We start from the raw sequence: 22166 nt of genomic DNA, 5'->3' as shown, positions 1-22166 counted from the left end.
CCTTGGACCCATTTGAAGATCATTCTCATTAGAAAAGAATATTGTCCAGGATAAGAGTGTCCAGAGTTGTAGGGTACTTTTATAATTAGTACAGAAAAACTTTTCCAAAACAAAGTGTAAGGGAATATACTGTGTGTGGAAAAAATATTTTTTAGAGACCGAGAGGATTAAAGCCTAAGCTAGAAGACTTTGCTTTTTGTGGTTACCCAGAACATTCAGAGAAAGCCAGTAGATGATGTCAGTCATTGAACTTAAGAAACAATTTAGTAGTTCAAACCTGGGTTCTAGGTTTGGAATTCTTGGAGTCTGTTGAAATTCTGTTGTTGCTGTCTCACTGGGAGGTGGGTCTGTCATGAGTTGGCCCAATATGTAATAGTTGTAATATTTTAAAAGAGTAGACATATGGAACACTGTTTTGGGAGCCTTTTGGGAGGGGTGGTTCCAGATAATGTGGATAGAACATGAATCTTGGAAATGACAGAATCAGATAACTACCTAGTCATGGAAGGGATGCTCAGAAGGGAAGGCAAAGTTTAGCCACAAGGTATTGTTAAGAAATAGTCTAGGTAGCAGCACTTAGGCAAGACAGGCATATGCTACAGAATTAGCTTTGGAACTTCCTCAGGCAGTATGTGGAAGAACAACATCATATAATGGAATAGTGAGAATCTAGGTGAAATATCCAGTGTGCCTGGGGGTGAATGAAGGGGTTCCAGTCTTTGTGCTTTTGGTAACCTGTGCCTCCATTCAGAAGGGCCTGTAGGATTCTTGGGCCACTATTCTTTAGGAGGAGGCAGCATAGATTAATGTGCTGGACCTGCAGCTGGGGATCTGGCTGTGTCCTATTTCAAACACTGAGCTGTGGGATCACTTAACCATTCAGAACTTCGATCTCCCTAACCGAAATGGCGGTAGTATTTATACTTAATACTTTATCAGAGCATTGGGCAAATGTTATTAGGAAGAGAATGGAGTGTGTTGCTTTATGCTCCACTTGGGGTGTAAAATTGGAGGAATGCATAGGAATGAAAAAGTTCATGGGTTTTGGGCTTCTATCTTATGCTCTCAATGTCAAAGGTCTTAAATTAGTGTCTCACTTTGATTCCTAATTTTGGATCTCTACAGAGATTTTTTTCCTATTAAGATTTTTTAAAGACACAACACTCTGACAGTCACTTTCTCTCCTTTAAACCTTTCATTGTAACAAAACAACAAAAACAATTTAAACCAAGCTAGCTGACTTTGGAGGAGAATGTCAATTATCATTTAACCACACTTAGATTGTTCATTATAGTTCATCACTTATTCTAAGGGGCAGCTAGGTAGCACAGTGAATTAGTGTGTCAGGCCTGGATTTGGAGGACCTTGGTTTAAATCTGGCCTCAGTTATACATTCTAGCCCTTCCATGTATCTCTGAATTCCCTGTTCATAATTTCTTATGTCGTACTAATTTTGTATTACATTCATATACTATAATTTTTAGCTATTTCCCAGTCAATGGACACCAATTATTTTCATTTAAAAAATTTTCATTATCACTAGATTATGGTTGTGAATGTTTTGTCATATATATATATATATATATATATAGCCATATATATATATATATATATATATATATATATATATATATATATATATATAGCCATATTTTCTCTCAATGACCTCCTTGGGACATAAGCTCAGCAGTGAGATCACTTTGTCAAAGGCCATGAACCTGGTTAGACTTTGAGATGGAAAGACTGAGCTTTAGCCAAGGTCCTAATAGAAGTATTGTTCAGAACTGGGGCTAGAATTGAGTAGTTTGTGTTTGCTGGTCCCCTGCAGCAATATCTGTTGTCACTTTAGCTCCTTGCAGTCATGAGACCAGAGGTTTTGGATCACTCCTCGGGTTACCCTCTACAGAAGTGATCTCTAAAAGGAGAGTACCCAAATCTTTGTTAGCTGGAAGCTAATTGAAATAGTAACATTGAGTGTAACTTGGTAAGACAGCTAGAAATTCCAGTTCAAAAACAAATACACCTTTTAGCCCTTTAGTAGCTTGCCTTAACAGCCACCGAGTCTGCTTTTCTGTGTGCTCCTGGCTGCAGAGGCTGCTTTCACCAGCTTAGAAAGTTATGGTCCTATACCCCTCTAGTTCATGCTCTTGGAAATGACATATAACCCACTGTCTTTTACTTGAGTTGGAGTCACAGAATAATAACTTTTCCTGTGAATGGCGAGGAGTCAACCAACTAACCCCTTCACTTTGGCATACCTACCTATGAAATGATCCTGTAGTGTTCCTGTTGGGTGTTTGAATGCTTTAGAAAGGATTCTGAAAGCTGTACTGAAAGGTAGCATAAGACTGAGAAATACTGTTACTCTAAATGTACTATTCATTCATTTATTTATTTATTTATTTATTTATTTATTTATTTATTTATTTATTATTTTTTAAGTCTTCACCTTAGTGTCAGTTCTAAAATAGAAGAGTGGCAAAAGCTAGCAAACAGGGTTAAGTGACTTGCTCAGGGTCACACAGCTAGGAAGTGTCTGAGATCACATTTGAACCCAGGTCCTTTCAAATTTAGGTTGGCCCTCTAGCCACTATGGTACCTAGCTACCCTTTTGTCACATACCTTTTGACAGTTCTTGAAGAAAGACACAGCCCTGGACATAATATAACATTTTCATGTAGTTCTCAAATGATTTCTTTACACATAAACAATTGATTGGTCCATTAAGCAAGATATTTCATTATTCTTTGTGGCTCTTCTGTTGTTGGAATGAGAGTGTAAAGTACATTTCTTCTCATATGGGCTTCTTGGTTTTTATCTTTCTGTTGTCAGCTATTAGGATGCTGACTTGGAAGATGTCAAGGCTGAATCCATTGAAGTATCTGAAACCACATAGGACCCTGGCTAAAGTCTTAGGGATCATATCTACAATTTGTGAGCTACAAAGTGTGGGTTTGAGAAAATATTTTGTAACACTAGTATTTGTTTGAGGACCCCCCATTATTCCAGAATTGCCAAGAGAGTATGATTGTAAATTATAGTTGTTTGCAAACCTATTTGTGGGATAAAATGCTTAGTAAGGTGACTTAGCAAATCAGCTTTCACTTTTTGTTTTGATTTGTTCACTTTAGAGGTCAGGAATAGATTGAAGTACCAGTGAATAATAATGAATTAACAACACTAAATCTTTAAATTGGTCAGTCTTACCATGATAAACATAAAAAAATGATTGGTTCTTTCTTTTTCTTTAAACCCTCACCTTCTGTCTTAGAATTCATACTCAGTATTGGTTCTAAGGCAGAGAGATAAGGGCTAAGCACTTGGGGTCAAGTGACTTCCCTATTCCCCAGGGTTACCCAGTGTAAAGGCTAGATTGTAAGGGGTAAAAATAAAAGGTTGGACTTAATTTATTAGAGTGTAGTCTCCAGGAATTATTACTAAATTCCAAATTATTTCTTATGGTTATTTATTTACAAAAGGAGGAGTAAAAGTAAGAAAATCAGAGAAAGTAGATATTTACTTAAGCCAGGTCCCAACCAGGCAGGGTTTAAGAGGCCCAGCAAAGGGGGCTCAGAGGTAAATTAAACAAAGGTTTTAGCCACAAAGCCTCTCCCAAGGGGGGGGTCTCTCAACCCTTCTAATGCCGTTACCCCTCAGTACAGTTCCTCATGTTGCAGTGACCCCAAACCAAAAAATTATTTTGGTGGCTACTTTAAAACTGTAATTTTGCTACAGTTATGATTCAGAAAGTAAATACCTGATATGCATTATGTATTCTCATTGCTACAGATTTGAGAGGTTGAGAACCACTGCTCTAGAGGCTAGTCCCTCCAGAAAATCAGGGAAGAAGTCAGCCTTTTCACTCATCCATGTAGTAGTTCTAATAGAATATAGAAAAGCAGTCCTTGGTCCTTGGCTGGTACTTCTCCATGGTCAAGTGCAAGATCTCCTCACAGGAGGTTCTTGCCACTTTTAAAGACCATTCCTTTCTTCACTTCCTGTGCCTTCCTTCCACTTTTACATGGGCCAATTACAGTTAAGACTTTGCTTAAGACTGCCCAGGGGGCAGTCAGTGGGTTCTGATTTATCACCCATTTTCTATTACACTTGGCTCACAGACCTTCCCCACTTAAAAAAAAGTGTATGATTTTGGTGATTAAATCTAAAAATGGGCAGGGGAGAGTTAATCCCATCTTCACACCAGCTAGGAAGTGTCTGAGGACAGATCCAAACCCGTGACTTTCTGTTTCCACTGTGCCACCAGCTACTTCTGATTGATTCTTTATCCTGGACATCATGCATAAACTGAATAAAGAAGCACCTGTGTTCTATTAAAATATCAGAACCTTTTAAACACAAAAGCATTATAATAGACATGTCTTTTCTAGAAAACAAAATGACAAATCAAAATATGCAATAGACATAGAAAGTGGCCAATATGACAGTAAAGGAAAAAATAAATGTTGGCGGGGTTGTGGCAAAATTGGGACACTAATGCATTGCTGGTGGAATTGTGAATTGATCCAACCATTCTGGAAGGCAATTTGGAATTATGTGCAAAGGGCTTTAAATTTTAAAGGCTTAAAAGAACGCATACCCTTTGATCCACCAATACAACTCAGTTTGTACTCTAAAGAGATAATAAGGAAAAAATAATAATATTTTATTCTTTTTGGTGGCAAGAAATTGGAAAATGAGGGAGTGTCCATCAATTGGGGAATGGCTGAACAAATTGTGGCATATGATGGTGATGGTGTTTGAAGCAGAGGTAATTGGGAAGGAGAAGTATAAAGCACTGATTGTTGCATAGGATAGATCACTTGGAGCATTTGAAATCTGGGGTAAAAGCAAAACAAATGGGACATTTTAAAAAAGTGGATTTTTTTGATGATGTAATAGGTAAAACAATTTTGAGGCTAGCCTAACAGTTTTATTTCAATTTCAAACTAAATTTGACTTATTTCAAAGTTATTTTCACATTTTATTGATATAAAGAACATTCCTCCCCTTTTTTATATTTCTAGGTGGGGGAGGTATTGGCCAAGATTTAAAATTCTCGAGGTGTTCCTTATTAGTCATTGGAACTTCAAAGTAATATAGCTTATACATAGGTTACCTGATTTTTCTTGTACAATTCAGAACAGGGAGTTGTAAGAAAAGGCCTCCAGAAGAGATGATGGCCACATGCTTTGGAACTGAGAGCATCACTCCAAATTTTGCAGAGTGTCATCTATTTCCATGGATACTCCCTGCAGTAATAATTGGGCTCCTGTTTATCTTTTAGTACCTCCAATTCAATATGATGATTATCATTAATTTTATAGGGAAAACTTTGGTCTGTTGGTGACTTGTGGACCTCAGTTTTTTTCATCTCTAAAATGAAGTTGAACTAAATTTCTAATATTTCTTCCAATTTTATGATTTTATAATTCTAGGATTTGATTTTTCATTTTTGTTTCTCACAAAAAAAGGAGTTTGTTGTGTTCCTTCTCCCTTCAAAACAGGAGTGTCTGTCTTTTAACCTAAGATACCGGTTGAAATAAACTTGACTGGAATTTTATGTTTAACTTCTAAACATTAAGAATCTCTGGCATCAAGACTACAGGTATAGCTGCCTTGCTCTTCCAATACCATGGGAATGACCAGTACTAAAAAAGTTAGGATCACTGGTGTGCTTATGACAGAAGGATTCTTTGTGCATGAATACTCTAAAATTTTCCTTCTGTAATTCACTTAAGGAATATTTGCTAAAAGTTGTTGAATAACAGTGTCAAATCATTGAGAAAAATTCATCTCATGATTGCCTTTTTTTAAAAAACCCTTACCTTCTGTCTTAGAATCAATATTTTTTATTGATTTCAAGGTAGAAGAATGATAAGGGGTAGGCAATGAGGATTAGGTGATTTGCTTAGGGTCACAACAGGTAGGAAGTGTCTGAGGATAGTTTTGAACCCAGGACCTCCCATCTCCTGGCCTGGCTCTCAATCCACTGAGCCACTTAATTGCTCCCATAATTGCCTTCTTAGTTAGGATTTTAAAAAAGTTTTTGTTGACTTGAGCTTTGTGTAGTATGTGATTGGCATGGAATCATAAAAAAGTTTCACAAAAAAATCTGGAAAGACTTATGAAGTGATGTGAAGTGAGCAGAACCAAGAGAACACCATACATAGTATCAACAATAAAGTACAATGATCAACTGTTTATGATTTAAATATTATCAACATTGTAATGGATCCAAGATGACTCCAAGGTTTAAAAAATATTTTTAACCCATTGTTTGCATACTTGATACAACAGTTCCAGAGTGCTGTCCTGACCTTTCTTTACCATTGTGCCTCTGAGACACCATATTTGCAAAGCACTTTGAATTCTTTTATTGGGAAGTCAGTAATTGAATTCCAGGTATTGTTTTATATTGGTGATGAAAGGTCAGTAGTAGATTTGAGTACAGTTGAGAGTTGGACCATTCTGAACTTAGGAAATCCTTAGTTTCATTGTTCAGTCTTCATTTTAAGGTCCTTAGTATACTTTGAAGGTTTTGTTTGGTGTACATAAATTTCATCACTAACTACAAGACAGTCAACTAACTCTTCATCCTCCCATGGAAGATACCAGGAGAATTTCTTTCCTCTTAGAGGAGACTTGTGATTTCATTTGTGGGAGCTCCCAGGGTTGAAATTGCTCATTGTCTCAAAGCAAGGATATGACACACAGGCAAGTCTTGAATCTATGAAGTACTATTGCTATTCCTAATAAGAGTAAACATGCCAGACAAAGGTCTGACACCTTTATTTCATTAGTGGATATTTCTCTTTTTTCTCTTAAAAAGTTTTACTTCCTTTGTTTTATCATTAATTTTTATTATTCCCATCTCACATCCTCTACTGAGCAAGCCCTCTTTCTCAACAAAACCTTTAAAAGAAAACAGCATTTTCAATCATTTTTAATAGTTTAATTCTAAGCTGTTTTTTTGCTGCCATCTTGTTTGATTCTTGCTAGCCCATTAAACTTAGCATGATAATTTGCAAATTGTCATGCCAAATCAGATGCCACTAAAAAGGTAAATTGTACTTGGAAATTAATGTAGTGTATTTCAAAGCTAAACATAACTTTTTGGAAGAGATTTACCAGTTATTTTAGATTTATTAATCTTTTCCTTTTGATATGAGCAAAGTTTACAGCAATTGAATCCTTTTTATTGTTAGGTTAGGTTGGAGGTATTTTTTAGGAGGGCTGATGTGGTCACTTTTGATATTTCTTATAGTTTAAACTTTTTTTTTTTTAAAGAAAATTTCCCCTCTTGGGGGCAGCTGGGTAGCTCAGTGGATTGAGAACCAGGCCTAGAGACTGGAAGTCCTGGGTTCAAATATTACCTCGTACTTCGTAGTTGGGTGATCACAAGTCACTTGACCCCCATTGCCTAGCCCTTACCACTCTTCTGCCTTGGAACCAATACATAGTATTGACTCTTAAGATGGAAGGTGAGGGTTTTTAAAAATTTCCCTCTTAGTCATTATGTACAGTATATGCCAAGTAGCTCTTTTTCTTTCTTGCCCTAAGTTTGTGCCTGGGTTCACAGTAAGCTAAATAAATGGAGACTTTGAGTGAGAATAGGATTCTGTCCAGTTAAGTTCTAGAATGAAGGGGAAGAGTAGTGAATGCATTGTGAATATTGATTATAGTTGTGATTTGGATGTGGATGTGGAGGTGGAGGTAAAGCAACTTATTGGGCTGAAATTGAATCTTAGAACTAGAACGTTCTTGTAAATTATTTAAATTTAGACTTAAGACTTTTGTTGATGGAAAATATGGTGATTATGCTATTTATTTTTTGAATAAACATTTATTAAGCGTCTGCATACCGTGTATCAGGTGCTATGCTATGGACTAGAGATATCAAGACAAAAGATAACTGGTCCTGCCTCATGGAGAATATATTCTGTTGAGAAATGTTTATAGTATACACCAATATGTCAATACAAAATATCTACAAAGTAAATTTTTTTTAAAGGGATGAGGGAGACTAGCAACTGGGTGGGTTATGAAAGGTCCCTTTTGTGAGGGTGTGCTTCAGCTGAGCCTGGAAGGAAGCTAGGGGTTCCTGGAGGGAATTCATTCTAGGCTTAGGCCAAGCCTGGGCCAGGGTAAGTAAATGGGAATTAGAATGCCATGTGCAGGGATCATACAAGTAGGTTAGTTTGCTTGTAGTAACTCATGCATGTGGAGCATACCTAATGTGCAGTAAGATGATTTCTTTTGTTTCTTCCATTCTGTGATTTACACCTTCACTTTATTTGCATATCTCTTTCCTGTTTAGTAGTCACAATTGGCCAGGGAAGGTTCCTTAAGACTTCTTACTCTCCTTCCCCTATGGAAGATCTAATTCTGAAATGCTCCATTGGAGAGAATGTTGAGTGGCTCACATCTGTGGGGGCAGCCAGCTGGGATTTAAAAGGAAACCAAGAGCTGAATGTGAATGGAAGCTTGGTCATTGAGGAGAATTCTAGTTCTGCTGAAGAAGAAAGTTCCTTTTTCCTTCAATAACATGAAGTCATTAGTAGAACTGAAAATGAAGCCCAGTGACCTTGTAGTATTTTTTTGGGGGGTCCCATCCTGCAGGCCTTTAGTGGGTACTCTGCTGCTACTAGGGACATGGAGACAAATTTATATATATATATATTCTGGAAAATTTAAATAGAGTGCAGACAACTAAGGAGGTCAGTAAATGCTTCCCTAAGGAGTATGTATATGAGCTGAGCCTTGAAAGGAAGGTTAGGAGACCTGAATTCCAGGCATGAGGCATAGCCTATGAAAAGGCATGAGGCAGGAGAATGTGGAATGTGGAATGCCTAGAATAGCAAATAGGTCAGTTTGATAAGAATGTAGAGTGCATGGAGAAAAATAATAGGCAATAAACCTGGGAAAGTAGGCTGGAGGCTTATTATAAAGGGATTTATATGTGAGATGTTTCCTGGGGCAATAAGGAACCAATGAAGGTTTTTGAGGTCAGACCTTACAGTTTAGGAGGATTATTTTAGCAGTCATTTGAAGTTTGGATTGGAGAAGGGAGACTAATTGTTTAGAGCAGTGGACTCTGAAATAGGGATGTGTACCCCTAGTGGGTTATGATATGACTCTTAGTGGGAGCTAATTGGAGGGTAGGAAGATGGGCTTCATTCTGTTTTCTCAAAGTAACAAATCCAGGGGATCCTGTCTGATATACTCACACTGCCCCCTTCATCCCTTATTATGCCCCCCCCAAAAACAAACAGCTGACCTCTGACCATTGTACAAAATCCCAATCTCTAGCCCATACTATTGGGAAAAATCTTTCCTGATTCCCACCCCCTGCCATCCCCCTCTGCCAAGTATATCCAGACCCTGCCCCTGCCTCTGCCCCAACAGACTACTTCATGGCTATTCGACTGTAAAAGTGAGAGCTATACCTTACTCTTTTCATGCTAGGTGGGACAGGATGAGGGCCTGAAGGATGACTGGAGAGGGTATGGCTTGCTGTCCAAATCACAGGTCTCATGATTATATCCTAGCTGCCCCCCCCCCCCAATCCCTTTTCCAACACATCCTGCTTCTTTCTAGAGCACTGATTTCTTTCTAGTGTTCCAGATTCTCAGCTTCTTTGTTATTCTTGAACCCTTCAACACACATACATACTGCTTTCTTTAGAGTTACTGGAGATCTCTCTCATTCTCTTTCTCTCTCACTCTCTCTCTCAAATGAACAAAGCATTTATTAAGCATTTGCTGTCTGCTAAGTTTTAGGAATACAATCAGAAAAGTAAGATAGCCCCAGCTTTTCAAGAGTTCACATTCTTATGAGCGAAAATTTCAGTTGTAAGTCAGATGAAAAGGTTTGGATACCACAGTAAAAGCACAGTGAGAAATGCTTCTTTTTAAATGTTAAATCAATGAATAACGTCACTTTAGTTTTTGGTAATGAGCCATTTGACAATGCTAGGTATTTGTTGACAAGAATTTTGGGGGGAGTCTTCATAAGATGTGGTAGCTGCAGTTGTCAGGCTGTATCTCCAGAGGCAGAAGCATTGTTTCCTGTGACTTCCTTATGTTTGTTGGCACTACTTTGTTGACATCATTCCCTTTTCCTTTGGATGGTCTTACAGAAGAGTGTCTTGGCTTGGCTCTTTAACCCTTTCATAAGTGAGAAGTCTGAATTATGTCACCCTTACTTGCCTTCAGAACTTTGGGAAGAAAGGAGTGGTCCTGTATTCCAGTGATTTCTCTGTTTGGTTTAATAGCATTTGACAACTTCAGCCATATCTATCCTCTCACTTTCTCTTCCTGGAGACTTAAGACAAGTAGGAAGAAAACCAGGACCACAAACATCTAGATGAAAGTATCAAGGAGAAGAGATTGTTTAACAGTGTCAAGCTGCAGAGAGGTCAAGAAGGATGAGAACTGGGGCACTCTTAGGTGACTCAGTGGAGTGGCTCTCTAGAGTCAGGCCTGGAGATTGAAGGTATGGCTCAGGTACATTCTAGCTGTGTGACCCTGGACAAGTCACTTAACTCTAGTTATCCAACCCTACTATTCCTCTGTCCTAGAACCCATACTTGTATTCTAAACCAGAAAGGAAGGGTTTAGAAAAAGAAAGATGAGAATTGAGAAAAGGCCTTTAAGATCTAATAAATAAGCCAAGCCAAATGGAAGGAAGAATACTTTTAGTCTGCCTACCCTCACCCTTGCAATTCCTTTAGCCAGATCTAGAAATTGCATAAGATCCTATCCTGATATGGAAATCCAAGAAAATGTTAGAGTGAGTCATTTTCCCATCCCAGGTCAGCATAGGGAGGACAGTCAGTGCTCACTGGGGAACAGAATGTGGCCAAGAGGACACCTTGAAGAACAATCTGGTACAAGAAAGAGGCTATGTATCCAGGCAAAAGGAGGTCTCAAGATTCATACAGGGGAATGTTTTTATTAATGAAATGAGAAGACTAGAGGAAAAATTTTGGAAAAGAAAGTGCTATGGAAGAAAGGATTAGAAAAGAATTAATAGCTTGGCACAAGAAGTACAAAAGCAACCCAAGCAACAAACTCCCTGATAATTGGAAATGGAACCATTTGGACTTAATGGACCAAATGGAAAAGTATCTATATGAGATATTAAGAAATTTTAAAACAAAGACAAAATATTGAAAAAGTATAAGAAAATGTAAGATCTCTCATCATAAACCACCTTACTTAGAAAACAGATTGAGGAGAAAAAAACTTTAAGAATTATTGGACTACCTGAATGCCATGACCAATAAGATATTAAGAGATATTAGACATCTTTCAAGAAGATTTAAAACTATGCACAAGGTTCAGATAAAATTTCATCTTCTAAAGAAACTTTTCCTCATGACTTCCCTGTTTCCTATTTTTCCTGTCTAAATTAACTAGTTCTCCTCTGTGTAGCTTGTTTGTACATATTTATTTGCTTATTATTTCACCCATTAGATTGTGAGTTCCTTGAGAAGCAAGGATTAGTTTTTTGCCTTTTTCTTTTCTGAATCCCTAGCATTTAGCACAATGTCTGACACATAGAAAATGCTTATTAACTTACAGATCTCTTAGAACCAGAGGGTAAAAGGAAAATGAAAACTCCTAGGTTCCCTTAGTTTGAACTTCCAGGTCAAATAAAAAAATGTTGCAAGTAGCCAGAAAGAAAGAATTGAAGTGCCAAGGAGCCGCAGTTAGGATCACACATGATTTAGCAGCCATCACTACTGAGGAGCAGAGAGCTTGGAATATGGCATTTCAGAAGGCAACTTTATGGCTAAGAATAACTTACCCAGCAAAACTGAACATAATCATTTGGAGAAAAAAATGAATCCTTAATGAAACCGAGGACTTTCAAACATTTCTAATGAAAAGACCAGAACTACCTAGAAACTTTGAAATTTAAACACAGGAGTTAAGAAAAACATGGGAGCAGCTAGGTAGCTCAGTGGATTGATAGCCAGGCCTAGAGATAGGAAGTCCTAGGTTCAAATTTGGTCTCAGATACTTACTAGCTGTGTGACTCTGGGCAAGTCACTTAACCCCCATTGCCTAGCCCTTACCACTCTTCTACATTAGAACCAATACATAGTATTGATTCTAAGACAGAAGGTAAGGATTTTAAAAAAACAACAGAAAAAAAGGTAAATATGAACGAACAATAATAAGGGACTAAACAAGAACAAACTGCTTAAGATCAGTTATGGGGAAATACATGTGTTCCCTCTGAACCCTATTAATAGTCAGGGATCATAGAAGAAGTCTAATTAGACAAAAGACTTGGGAATGATTCCATTTGATCTTGATGATTTTAAAAAGAAGAATGGAGAGAGCAGAGAAGAGGAATATATAATGGAGAAGGATAAAATAGGGAAAATTTTTTCACGAAATCAAGATACTCTGATGTGTATTCAAACAAGCAGGAAGGAGTGGGAGGAGCAACTGACGGGAACCTCACTCTCATCTGAACTGGTCAAAAAGGGGAAGAATAAACCTACACATGCAGAGTTTGGCACAGAAATACATTTCACTCAATAGAAATAGAGAAAGAGGAGAAGGAAGAATTAGAGGGAGGGTTGATTAAGAGTGACATTCACTCCAAGAGTTCCACAAATATTTAGAACTTTTTTTTTTTAAGGTGGCAGTATAATAGTATACTGTTGTGGTGTATAAGAAATGATAGAAGTTAGTTTCAGAGAAACTTGGATTGACTTGCATGAAGTGATGCAGAGTGAAGTGAATATAACCAGAAAAATTTGTACAGTGACTATAATAAAATGAACCAACTTGGAAAGAATTAGCATCTCATTGCTATAATAATTAACCATGATTCCAGAGGACTAATGATGAAATGTGTTAACCTTACTTCCTGATAGAAGTGAAAGACTTGATGAGTACAGAGTGATTCACACACTCAAATACACATCTTTTGTATATGACCAATGCAGGTTTTTCTTTTCCTTGACTATAAGAATAAAAACAAATCTGGTAAACTTTAGAAGGAGCAATTTCATTTGAATGAAAGGTTGACAGCCAGACTGCAGGGAATTAAGAAAATAAGTACTAAAGGATATGGAGGCACCAATTATAGATGGTCTTCTCAAGAAGTTTAACCAAGAAAGAAAGGAAAGATAGCTAGCAATGATGGATAGAACAAGTGAAAGCTTCTTAAGAATAGGAGAGATATGAGAGTGTTTAGATAGCAGAGAAGCAGGCAAGTAGGTGGGGAAAGATTGAAGACCAGTGGGAGAATGAGTATAATTAAGAGGTCAGTCTCCTAGACAATATGGGATGTAATGAGTGTGAATGTAGAGAGGGGTTTGCTTTGGTAAGAACCTGATTTTTCACATAAGGTAGGCGTGAAAGCAGAGATATTGGGTAAGGTATCTGAGTGGTGTGAGATGAAGAAATGATAAAAGGAAGCTCTGGGCACTTGCTTTAATTTTGTCAGTGAAAAACGATGCAAAGTTTTCAGTTTAGAAAGTGGGCAAAAGAGGAGTAAGGAAGATTGAAAAAAAGTTTAGAAAAGTTTCTGTAAAGGCCAATTGATTAAGGTATTGTAAAAGTGCCTTGCTGCAGTCAGGAGGGTCCATTTGACATTATATATTATACATTTATAGTGGACCCAGTCTGCAAAGGATTTTTTCCTCCCTCCAGCCTTATGTGGCAACATATGAATAGGATTGAAGACTACTGACTGTTGGGGTAATCTAAGGTTGCTTGTGGCTTGGCAAGGCAAGATTAAGAAAAGGACAAGGGGCAAAGTACTCAAATCAGACTTTAGAATCTGTTTTTTTTTTTTTAATAGTATTTTATTTGATCATTTCCATGCATTATTCATTAAAGACAAAGATCATTTTCTTTTCCTCCCTCCCACCCCCCATAGCCGACGTGTGATTCCACTGGGTATCACACGTGTTCTTGATTCGAACCCATTGCCATGTTGTTAGTATTTGCATTAGGGTGTTCATTTAGAGTCTCCCCTCAGCCATTGTAGTCAGGCAGTTGCTTTTCCTCGGTGTTTCTACTCCCTCAGTTTGTCCTTTGCTTATGGATAGTGTTTTTTCTCCTAGATCCCTGCAGATTGTTCAGGGACATTACACTACCACTAATGGAGAAGTCCATTACGTTCGGTTATACCACAGTGTATTAGTCTCTGTGTACAATGTTCTCCTGGTTCTGCTCCTCTCGCTCTGCATCACTTCCTGGAGGTCGTTCCAGTCTCCATGGAATTCCTCCACTTTATTATTCCTTTTAGCACAATAGTAGTATTCCATCACCAACATATACCACAATTTGTTCAGCCATTCCCCAATTGATGGGCATCCCCTCGTTTTCCAATTTTTGGCCTAGAATCTGTTTTTTAAAGAGTTAAGCCAAGCATATTTCCTCTTTTCAGTGAGAGCAAAAAGTTTTTTATTGTGCTATTGCTTTCACTAAAAATATTAATATTTTTAATGAGAGCAAAAGGTTTTTTGGACCTAATAAAATGTTTTCAGAATACTTAATCTTAATCAAATTTTTAGATGTCTATTTTAATGTAAATTTCACAATATATTGAATTATCAGTATTATTAAATGTGATATAATTTATACATATGTTGATGATGTTTTCAAAATGTTTGGGGAATGCAAAAATAATCTGAAAAACTTCAAAATCAGAAAAGAGCAAATGGATATTCAGAAAGAGATATAGTTTATTAGGGCAGTTTTGTTACTATCATATTAAAATTTACACATACTTAACTTCACATGAATAATTGGCATATTGCTTGCCTTCTTAAGGGATGATGGAGTGAGAGTGAAAGGTAGAATTTGGAACTCAAAATTTTTTAAAATGTCAAATTTACATGCAATTGGGAGATATTTAACAGAATAAAAATATATTTTATTAAAACCTTCCATCTTAAAATTGATACTATGTATTAGTTCCAGGGCAGAAGAGTGGTAAGGACTAGGCAGTGGGGGTGAAGTGACTTGCCCAGAGTCACACAGCAAGGAAGTGTCTGAGGCCCGATTTGAACCTAGGACCTCCCATCTCTTGGCCTGGCTCTCAATCCACTGAGCCACCCAGCTGCTGCAATAAAATTATATTTTAGAATTTTAGCTTGTACTTAAAAAAAAAAAACACAACTATATGCAACAAGAAAATAACTTATTAAAAATCTATTCTTTGTTTATCAAAATGCTTATTTTTTTCAAATGTACAATAAAAAAAGAGAATTAAAGTTTTAAGTCTGGAGATTTAGTCTTAGAGAATAAGAGGAAAAGGAATAGTTATTAAATGATGACATATCTAATTCTGAGTTATGATGGCATATAAAATATTTTGCCTCTGATTCACCTATTTAAGTAGTTCATGAGTAATTATTTCTGTATAATTTTACCAACTGATACTTGAAGCCAGTATGAGTTGTATAAATGTACTGTTGTTATTTAGTACAATGATTTAATCTTAAATCACTGTACTAACTGGACAGAAAATAGGTGGGTTCTCCATTGATTTAGTGACTTTTGTAGTTCCTGTTCATAAAGTGCCATCACTGAATCAATAACTGAGAGCAGACCTAACACTTTGAGGTCAGGGTATAAGTGGTAATGATATCAATGAGGAATTCAGATTGAATAGTAGGAATGGATATAAATATGCATAGAGTTCAGAAGTGTTTCCCTTTGTGGGACATTACTTCAGTTGGATCATGACTCAGCCTGCTTTCCTGCTTTGCCAACAACTCAGACTTTCATAGTTCTATATCTTATGAAACAAGAGGAAAAGGAAAATGAAATAATTAAATCCAAGAGGTATACTTCTTTTTCTAGTGTTAGTGAGTGCTGAATATTTCTTACTTTTAAGGTGATGCAAAGTAACCAGGCTAACCTATACTAGTAAATATTAATATATGTAAACTTTAAATATAATTTTGAATTAAGGTAAAAACTATATATGAATACTATATATACACATATGTATAGTATGTGTAGTTTAAAATTTAATTCTGAATTTGATGGATACCTCACAAGAGAATGTTTTTGATATACAGTATAGAATAGAGAAGGAATTATTTTTTATTATTTTGTGATGGTGTTCTTTATATTGTTGTCATTACTTTGTTCTGTTTATTTCACTCTGCATCAGTTCATATAGTCTTTCCATGCCTTCTTTGTATTCCTTTTTTGTTTTATAGCACAATAATATTCTGTTGTATTCATGTACCTACAGTTTGTTTAGCCATTCATTCCTCTGACTGGTGAGCAGCTATTTTATTTCCAATTCTTTGCTACCAAAAAAAGTGCTGCTGTAAATATCTTTGGTGTATAAAGAGCTTTTCTCTTATTAATGACTTCTCTTAGTAGTGGAATTCTAGTTCAAAAGGTGGGAATATTCTAATTATTTTTATTTGTATGTATTTAAATGTCCCATAGAGATCTTAAATGTAACATGTTGGAGGGTATCACCATTCTCCCAGTCTCTCAGGTTTGTAACTCAGGTGCTATCCTTGACTCCTTACTGAAACTCCCATATCTAGTCTGTTGCCAAGACCTGTCAACTTTACCTATATAACATCTCCTAAATGCTCCCTCTGTCTTCTGACACTGCCACCACATCGAACTACTCCAAGAACCTGCTAGCTGGTTGCTATGAGTCTCTTCCTACTCCAGTTCAATCTACTCAGCTGGCAGAGTGAACTTCCTGCGGAGAGGAGGGCTGACCATGTTATTCCCCACCTTTTGCTCTGTAAACTCTAGGGGCTCTCTATCACCTCCAGAATCAAGTATAACATTCTCAGACCTTTGAAGCCCTTTAGAACTTTGTATGTGTCTGTCTCCCCCCCCCCCCCCCAATCTTCCCAGTCTTCTTATACTTCTCCAGGTACTGAGATACATTGACCCTGACCTCTTTGCTGTGCCTTGTAGAAGACACTGTCTCCCGACTCAAGCGTTTTCACTTGGTGTCCTCCATGCACGGAATAAGCTCCCTCCTCAATTTCTGCCTTCTAGCTTTCTTCAAGTCCCAGATAAAATTCCACCTTCTCTATCAAGCCTTTCCCAATTTCTCTTCATTCTAATGCTTCCCTCTATTAATTATTTTCAACTTTTGTCCTGTATGTAGCTTGCTTGTACCTAGTTGTTTGCGTCTTATCTCCATCATTAGGCTATGAGATCCTTGAGAGCAAAGATTGTCTTTTACCTTTCTTTTTACTCCTAACACTCAGTCACATAATACACTTAATTTTTATTCACTACCCAACATGTTAGATGCATTAGAGCAGGGATCTCCAAACTCTTTACACAGAGGGCTATTCACTGTCCCTCAGATTGTTGGAGGGCTGGACTATTAAAAAAAAACCCAACAAAAAACTATGAACAAATTTGTATACTGCTGTCTGGGATAGTGGAGGCTGCAGCGCTGACCGTGATGGGCCTGTCACATCTTGCACAGGCTCATCACCACCACCACTATACCAGGCAGCAGCATACACAGTGTGGAATCCCCTCCCCCAGATCACCATTCACCATGCTGACATCTTCTGTTGTGCAGCCACATAATCCTTTGTGTGGCACCTTGTTCTCATTCATTTACTCTCAGAACAAGGCACCACGCAAAGGATTATGCCACCAGAACTAGTATTGTATGTGAGTGACGCCATGCTTTGCGGCACTGCCACATACAGTGCTCCTCTCACTGACCATCGATGAAAGAGGTGCCCCTTCTGGAAGTGTGGTGGGGGCTGGATAAATGGCCTCAGGTGATCACAGTTTGGGGACCTCTGCATTAGAGGCTTTAGAAAAAAGATTCAACTTGCTAACAACTATCAATAACTAATCCAAATGTTTTTTTCCAAGAAGAGATTATCTTTCATTTGTAATTTTTTTGGAGTATTAGATGGGATCTTGTTCTTGAAATTCTGAACATTCCTTGTAACGTGACAGTGATGTGAATGTGAATGCCCAAGGCCCAGAAGGAAGAGAACCTAGGTTTGATTTCTGTATGACCTTGAGATGATTGTCTGTAGAGGATCTGTGAATTTTTGTTCAAGGCTCTTCACAAATGCATAGTACAACTTTCTTCCTCCAGACATGGGCTTGATCAGTAGTTGCATTAAGTTACCCAGCTTTCTAATGAGGAACTTTTCTGAAATGAGCTGGGCTGATCCTTGGAGGAGGAGAAGTATCACATGGCCTGTCACCATACCTCAACTCCAACCTTTTCTTTTTAATGGAATCTGCCAATGCCTGTGCACCAAAGTCAGGTTCACCTCTATTCTAAGCCACAATAAAGTATTGGAGTAGGACCTTGGTGGGGTGGATTTCCTGCAAAAATAACAAAATGGTTGCTTCTTCCATCTTATTTTGAGGCATATGGAGTTTGAAGCTGTTTTGTAGTGAATTATTATCCCCAAAGGTACAAAGTCATCACTAATCATTCCCTTTTTTTCCTTGAAGATCCCTAGGGATTTTGGCAGAGTGGACAGCCTCTTGTCTTTTAATGTTTCAAAAACTGATGTGATGATTAAACCTCCTGAAGTGGTAAGGGGCAGCAGAAAGACCCTAAGAGATGTTGAAATGGAGAAGAGTTAGTAATTGTCTTGGGCACATGAAATCAGAAGGGGAAGTGGAACTGCAGAGATGGCTTTGAGATCTAATAGTTGCAGTTTTTCTGGATTTATTTTGGCTTTCTAGACTTGTAAAATGCTGGTTGAGGTTCTAAGGACTGAGATGTTCTACTCTGCTCTAAGGCCTGCTCACATTGCAGTGTTTGAGAGAGGAGTTTTCTCCTTTTGACTCTGATAATCATAGTGTGAACAGCCTGTAAATTCCATAGGGTCTTTCAGCTTTCTGTGGTGCTGCCCGTAGGAGGGGCCAGCTCCAGTTTAAGGCTCCGTATTTGTCACAGTCAGCTCTGTTTTCTACTACAAAAAGGCAGGCCAATTTGAGGGAAAGAGATATCTACTTGGTAATACATATATAACTCATTGGAATTGTTTGTTGGCTTCAGGATGGGGAAGAGAAAGAACATGAAGCATGCTAACTGTGGAAAAAAACTTAAACATAAATAAACAAAAAAAACCCCAGATAAATAAAAGAAAAGAAAAGAAATATCTACTTCCTTCTAGTAAATATGGAGTTATAAAGTAGCAAGGAAAGCCACAGTGTAGGGTTTAAGTTGAAAACTAGAAAATGCTTTATCCACATCAGAATCGAACTGACTAGAAGAGTAGCCTCTCAGTAGCCAATTAATTGCTTGTAGAGTCTGTAATCCTTTTTAGGGAATGTAGGCTCAGGGCCAATCTTGAGTTCTATATTCTATTCTATCCTTAATTCAGGATCAGTTTTCTACCCTCTGTTTTTCTCTCAGTGAAATAGAGATTATGCTTGTTCTCTGAGTGACAGCATTAAAGAACTGTCTTTGGAGTCCCGAGGATCTAAATTCAATCCCACTTAAACACATGCTGGCATGTGACACTGGGATAGAGCACTTTATCTCTCAGTTCCCTAGGCAGCTTTCTAACACTGTGAGGTTCCAAGCAGGTATCCATTGGTATTGGGAGAGGGAATTTTCTATAGTAATGGAACCACAGGCCTGGGCTCTCTCTCCATCCTAACCCCCTTTTGTTGTTGTTCAGTAGTTTCAGATTCTTCTGTGACCTTTGGCAAAGATATTGGAGTGGTCTGCCATTTCCTTCCCTATTTCATTTGACAGATGAGGAAACTTAGGCAAACTGGGTTAAGTGACTTGCCTAGGATAATACAGCTAGGAAACGTCTGAGGTGATATTTGAACCAAGGTCCTCTTGACTTGCAGGCCTGCTGCTCTATTGACTGTATGACCTACCTGTCCCCTTTTCTTACTTTGGTAACTTTGGTTCAAGTCTCCTTTACCTCTCTGGGCCTCAGTTTTGTCACCTGTTAATTGAGGCTGCGTTAGATTGCATTTAAGATCCATTCCAGCCCCAAATCCATGATATTGTGGTGCTTTCCAGTTAGGACTTTTTTTGGACTAGATGAGACTGCTAAATGTTATTTTAAGGTGCTAGGAATCAGAAAGCAAAACAGACCAGAAATATGGGAAAGCTCTGCCTTCTCCCAATTTAGTAACACTGGTTAGTGCCCTCTGTATTCATGATGATATGTAGTACATCTGTTTCTGTTCTCTCCCACTTTATAATGTGTTATTTCTAAGCTCATTTATCTTGTAGAGATTTTTCATTAAGAGCTAGATTTGAGGAGGAAGCTAAGTAATTAACATTTAGCTAGATATAATGCAAACATTTTTGAACTAATGAAGCAGTTTTAAAAGGATTTCAACACTTTTGACATTGTTTACATCTATTTCTTCTGATTTCAGCCTAGACCTACTTGGGCACCTATGAAACCAGTTCATGAATCCTCCAAACATGCCAGTATTTGCTAGTGTACAACAAAGAAAAACCATAGTACAGATGGATGGGCACTTAGACGATTTCACAGCATCAGCTTTTGTGTTGTTTGCAGTCTAAACCTGCATACTCAGCTCTCTAATGACTTTTTTTATTTCCTTTCTTTTATAGGAGTATATTTGCCCCAGATGTGAATCAGGCTTTATTGAAGAAGTGACTGATGATTCCAGGTATTGTACAAGCTCATGAATAAATCAGACATCATATTGTCAATTATCTTTCTCAACACTGGTTGAATGAATTGGAGTAAATTTGTTTCTCTCACTGTTTTAAGTAAAGACTTGGGTATTTGTGAAAGGGATGGCATGGGTGGGGGGAAGGGAGAAATGGTGAAAGGGTTAGCAATTGTTTTGAGGCAGCTAGGTGGCTCACAGGAGAGAGCACTAGGCCTGGAGTCAAGAAGACCTGAGCTCAAATCTATCCTCGGACACTTAGTAGCTGTTTGACCCTGGGCAAGGCACTTGACCTCTGTTTGCCTGAGTTTCCTCAACTGTGAAATAGAATTGAAAATGGCATCTACCTCATAGGGCTCTTAAGAGAATCTAATGAGCTAATATTTGTAATACGTTTGGCACAGTGCCTGGCATATAGAAGGTACTATATAAATACTTATTCCCTTCCTTTCCTCTAGTCATAGGAAAATGGCATTTTCTGGGAAGTCCTTATTTTTACACTATTTAGAGTTTTGAGTTGATTATCATTTAGTTCCTATGGTTCTAGCATGCTTTCAGATTTATGATAATCTGTCCTGTTGTCTGAGAGCCAAGTGACTGTGCTATATCAAGGGTGAGTAATTTCTGGCAAGGATAACTAGCTTCACGTATTCTTGGTAGCCTTATTTATGAAGAACAGAGTTCTCTTTACTTTGAAGAAGAAGCAATGTTTTCCTTTGATATCTTATAGGTGTGCTTCATTGAGAATGGGATCAAATTAATGCCAGTTTGGTCAGGGGAAGAAATTTCCATTTCTAATCCCTGAAAGAAGGGTTGACTAATTAAGTTTGAGGAGACGTTTATTTAATGGTCACTGCCCTTCTGTGGTAGACCAGGTGGAAATTGATTGAAAGGGGAATAATAATGCCAGTCTTTTAGGGTTTTAATATCTTAGGAACATGCACTTTAAAAAAAAAATATTAATAGAACTGTTTCACCTTGAGTGAAATTGTCTCAAGGACATGCTCTTTTAAAACTCAGCATAATTAGAAATTGGTTATTTTAGGATAAAGTAGTCATTGATGATGAGATAGTTGGATTAGTGGCTCTCTCCAGGTATGTAAACAAGATGGTGTATTCCAACCTATTTCCTTGGAGTCCTGAAGAACCTTAATTTGTGCTCTTGATGGTTCATAGTACAGGGGACCAGCTCTGTGATTTCTTCCTGGTCTAGGCAGCTCTTAATGAAGACACTTGGTTCCACAAAGCAAGTTGCCACCTTCTCTGTAGCCTGTAGTTGGAGAGAGTCACCTTGAGCACAAAGAGAGGTTGAGACATCTTCAGGGTAATGCTATCTGGATGTGTTGAAGGCAGAACTGGAACTCAAAGCTTCCTGGCTTGGAGGCGAGTTCACAGACTACTATAACACATGTCTCTCAGGGCTAATGAGAGTTGTTAATTCCCTTACTGTTGCTATTGGCAGAAATTAAAGTTGAAAGCTCCCTCCAAACCCAGGGGAAGTTACCACCTTACAGTATGTATGGTGTTGTTTTGTTT

The 22166-nt window shown here is 37.8% G+C and overlaps 1 protein-coding gene and 1 long non-coding RNA gene across 2 annotated transcripts in view; one reads left to right on the top strand and one right to left on the bottom strand.

Annotated features, from left to right (window-relative positions):
- The window catches only part of RNF115 (ring finger protein 115), a 50419-nt gene that overhangs the window by 5471 nt on the left and 22782 nt on the right, over positions 1 to 22166 (top strand). Inside the window, exon 2 of the mRNA XM_001363577.5 lies at positions 20569 to 20627. Within this exon, the coding sequence (XP_001363614.1) occupies positions 20569 to 20627 (59 nt within the window). The remainder of the gene's footprint in view (positions 1 to 20568; positions 20628 to 22166) is intronic.
- LOC103103119 (uncharacterized) lies at positions 2712 to 5243 on the bottom strand. The gene is made up of 2 exons (XR_463383.3): positions 5117 to 5243; positions 2712 to 2882 (listed from the first exon to the last, which is right to left on the bottom strand). It is a non-coding gene; the product is annotated as an uncharacterized LOC103103119 (long non-coding RNA).

This window comes from Monodelphis domestica, chromosome 2 (assembly GCF_027887165.1).
Source record: "Monodelphis domestica isolate mMonDom1 chromosome 2, mMonDom1.pri, whole genome shotgun sequence".
NCBI lineage: Eukaryota > Metazoa > Chordata > Mammalia > Didelphimorphia > Didelphidae > Monodelphis > Monodelphis domestica.
Note: the sequence above shows the minus strand (reverse complement) of the source record. Positions and strands in the feature narration are given on the sequence as shown.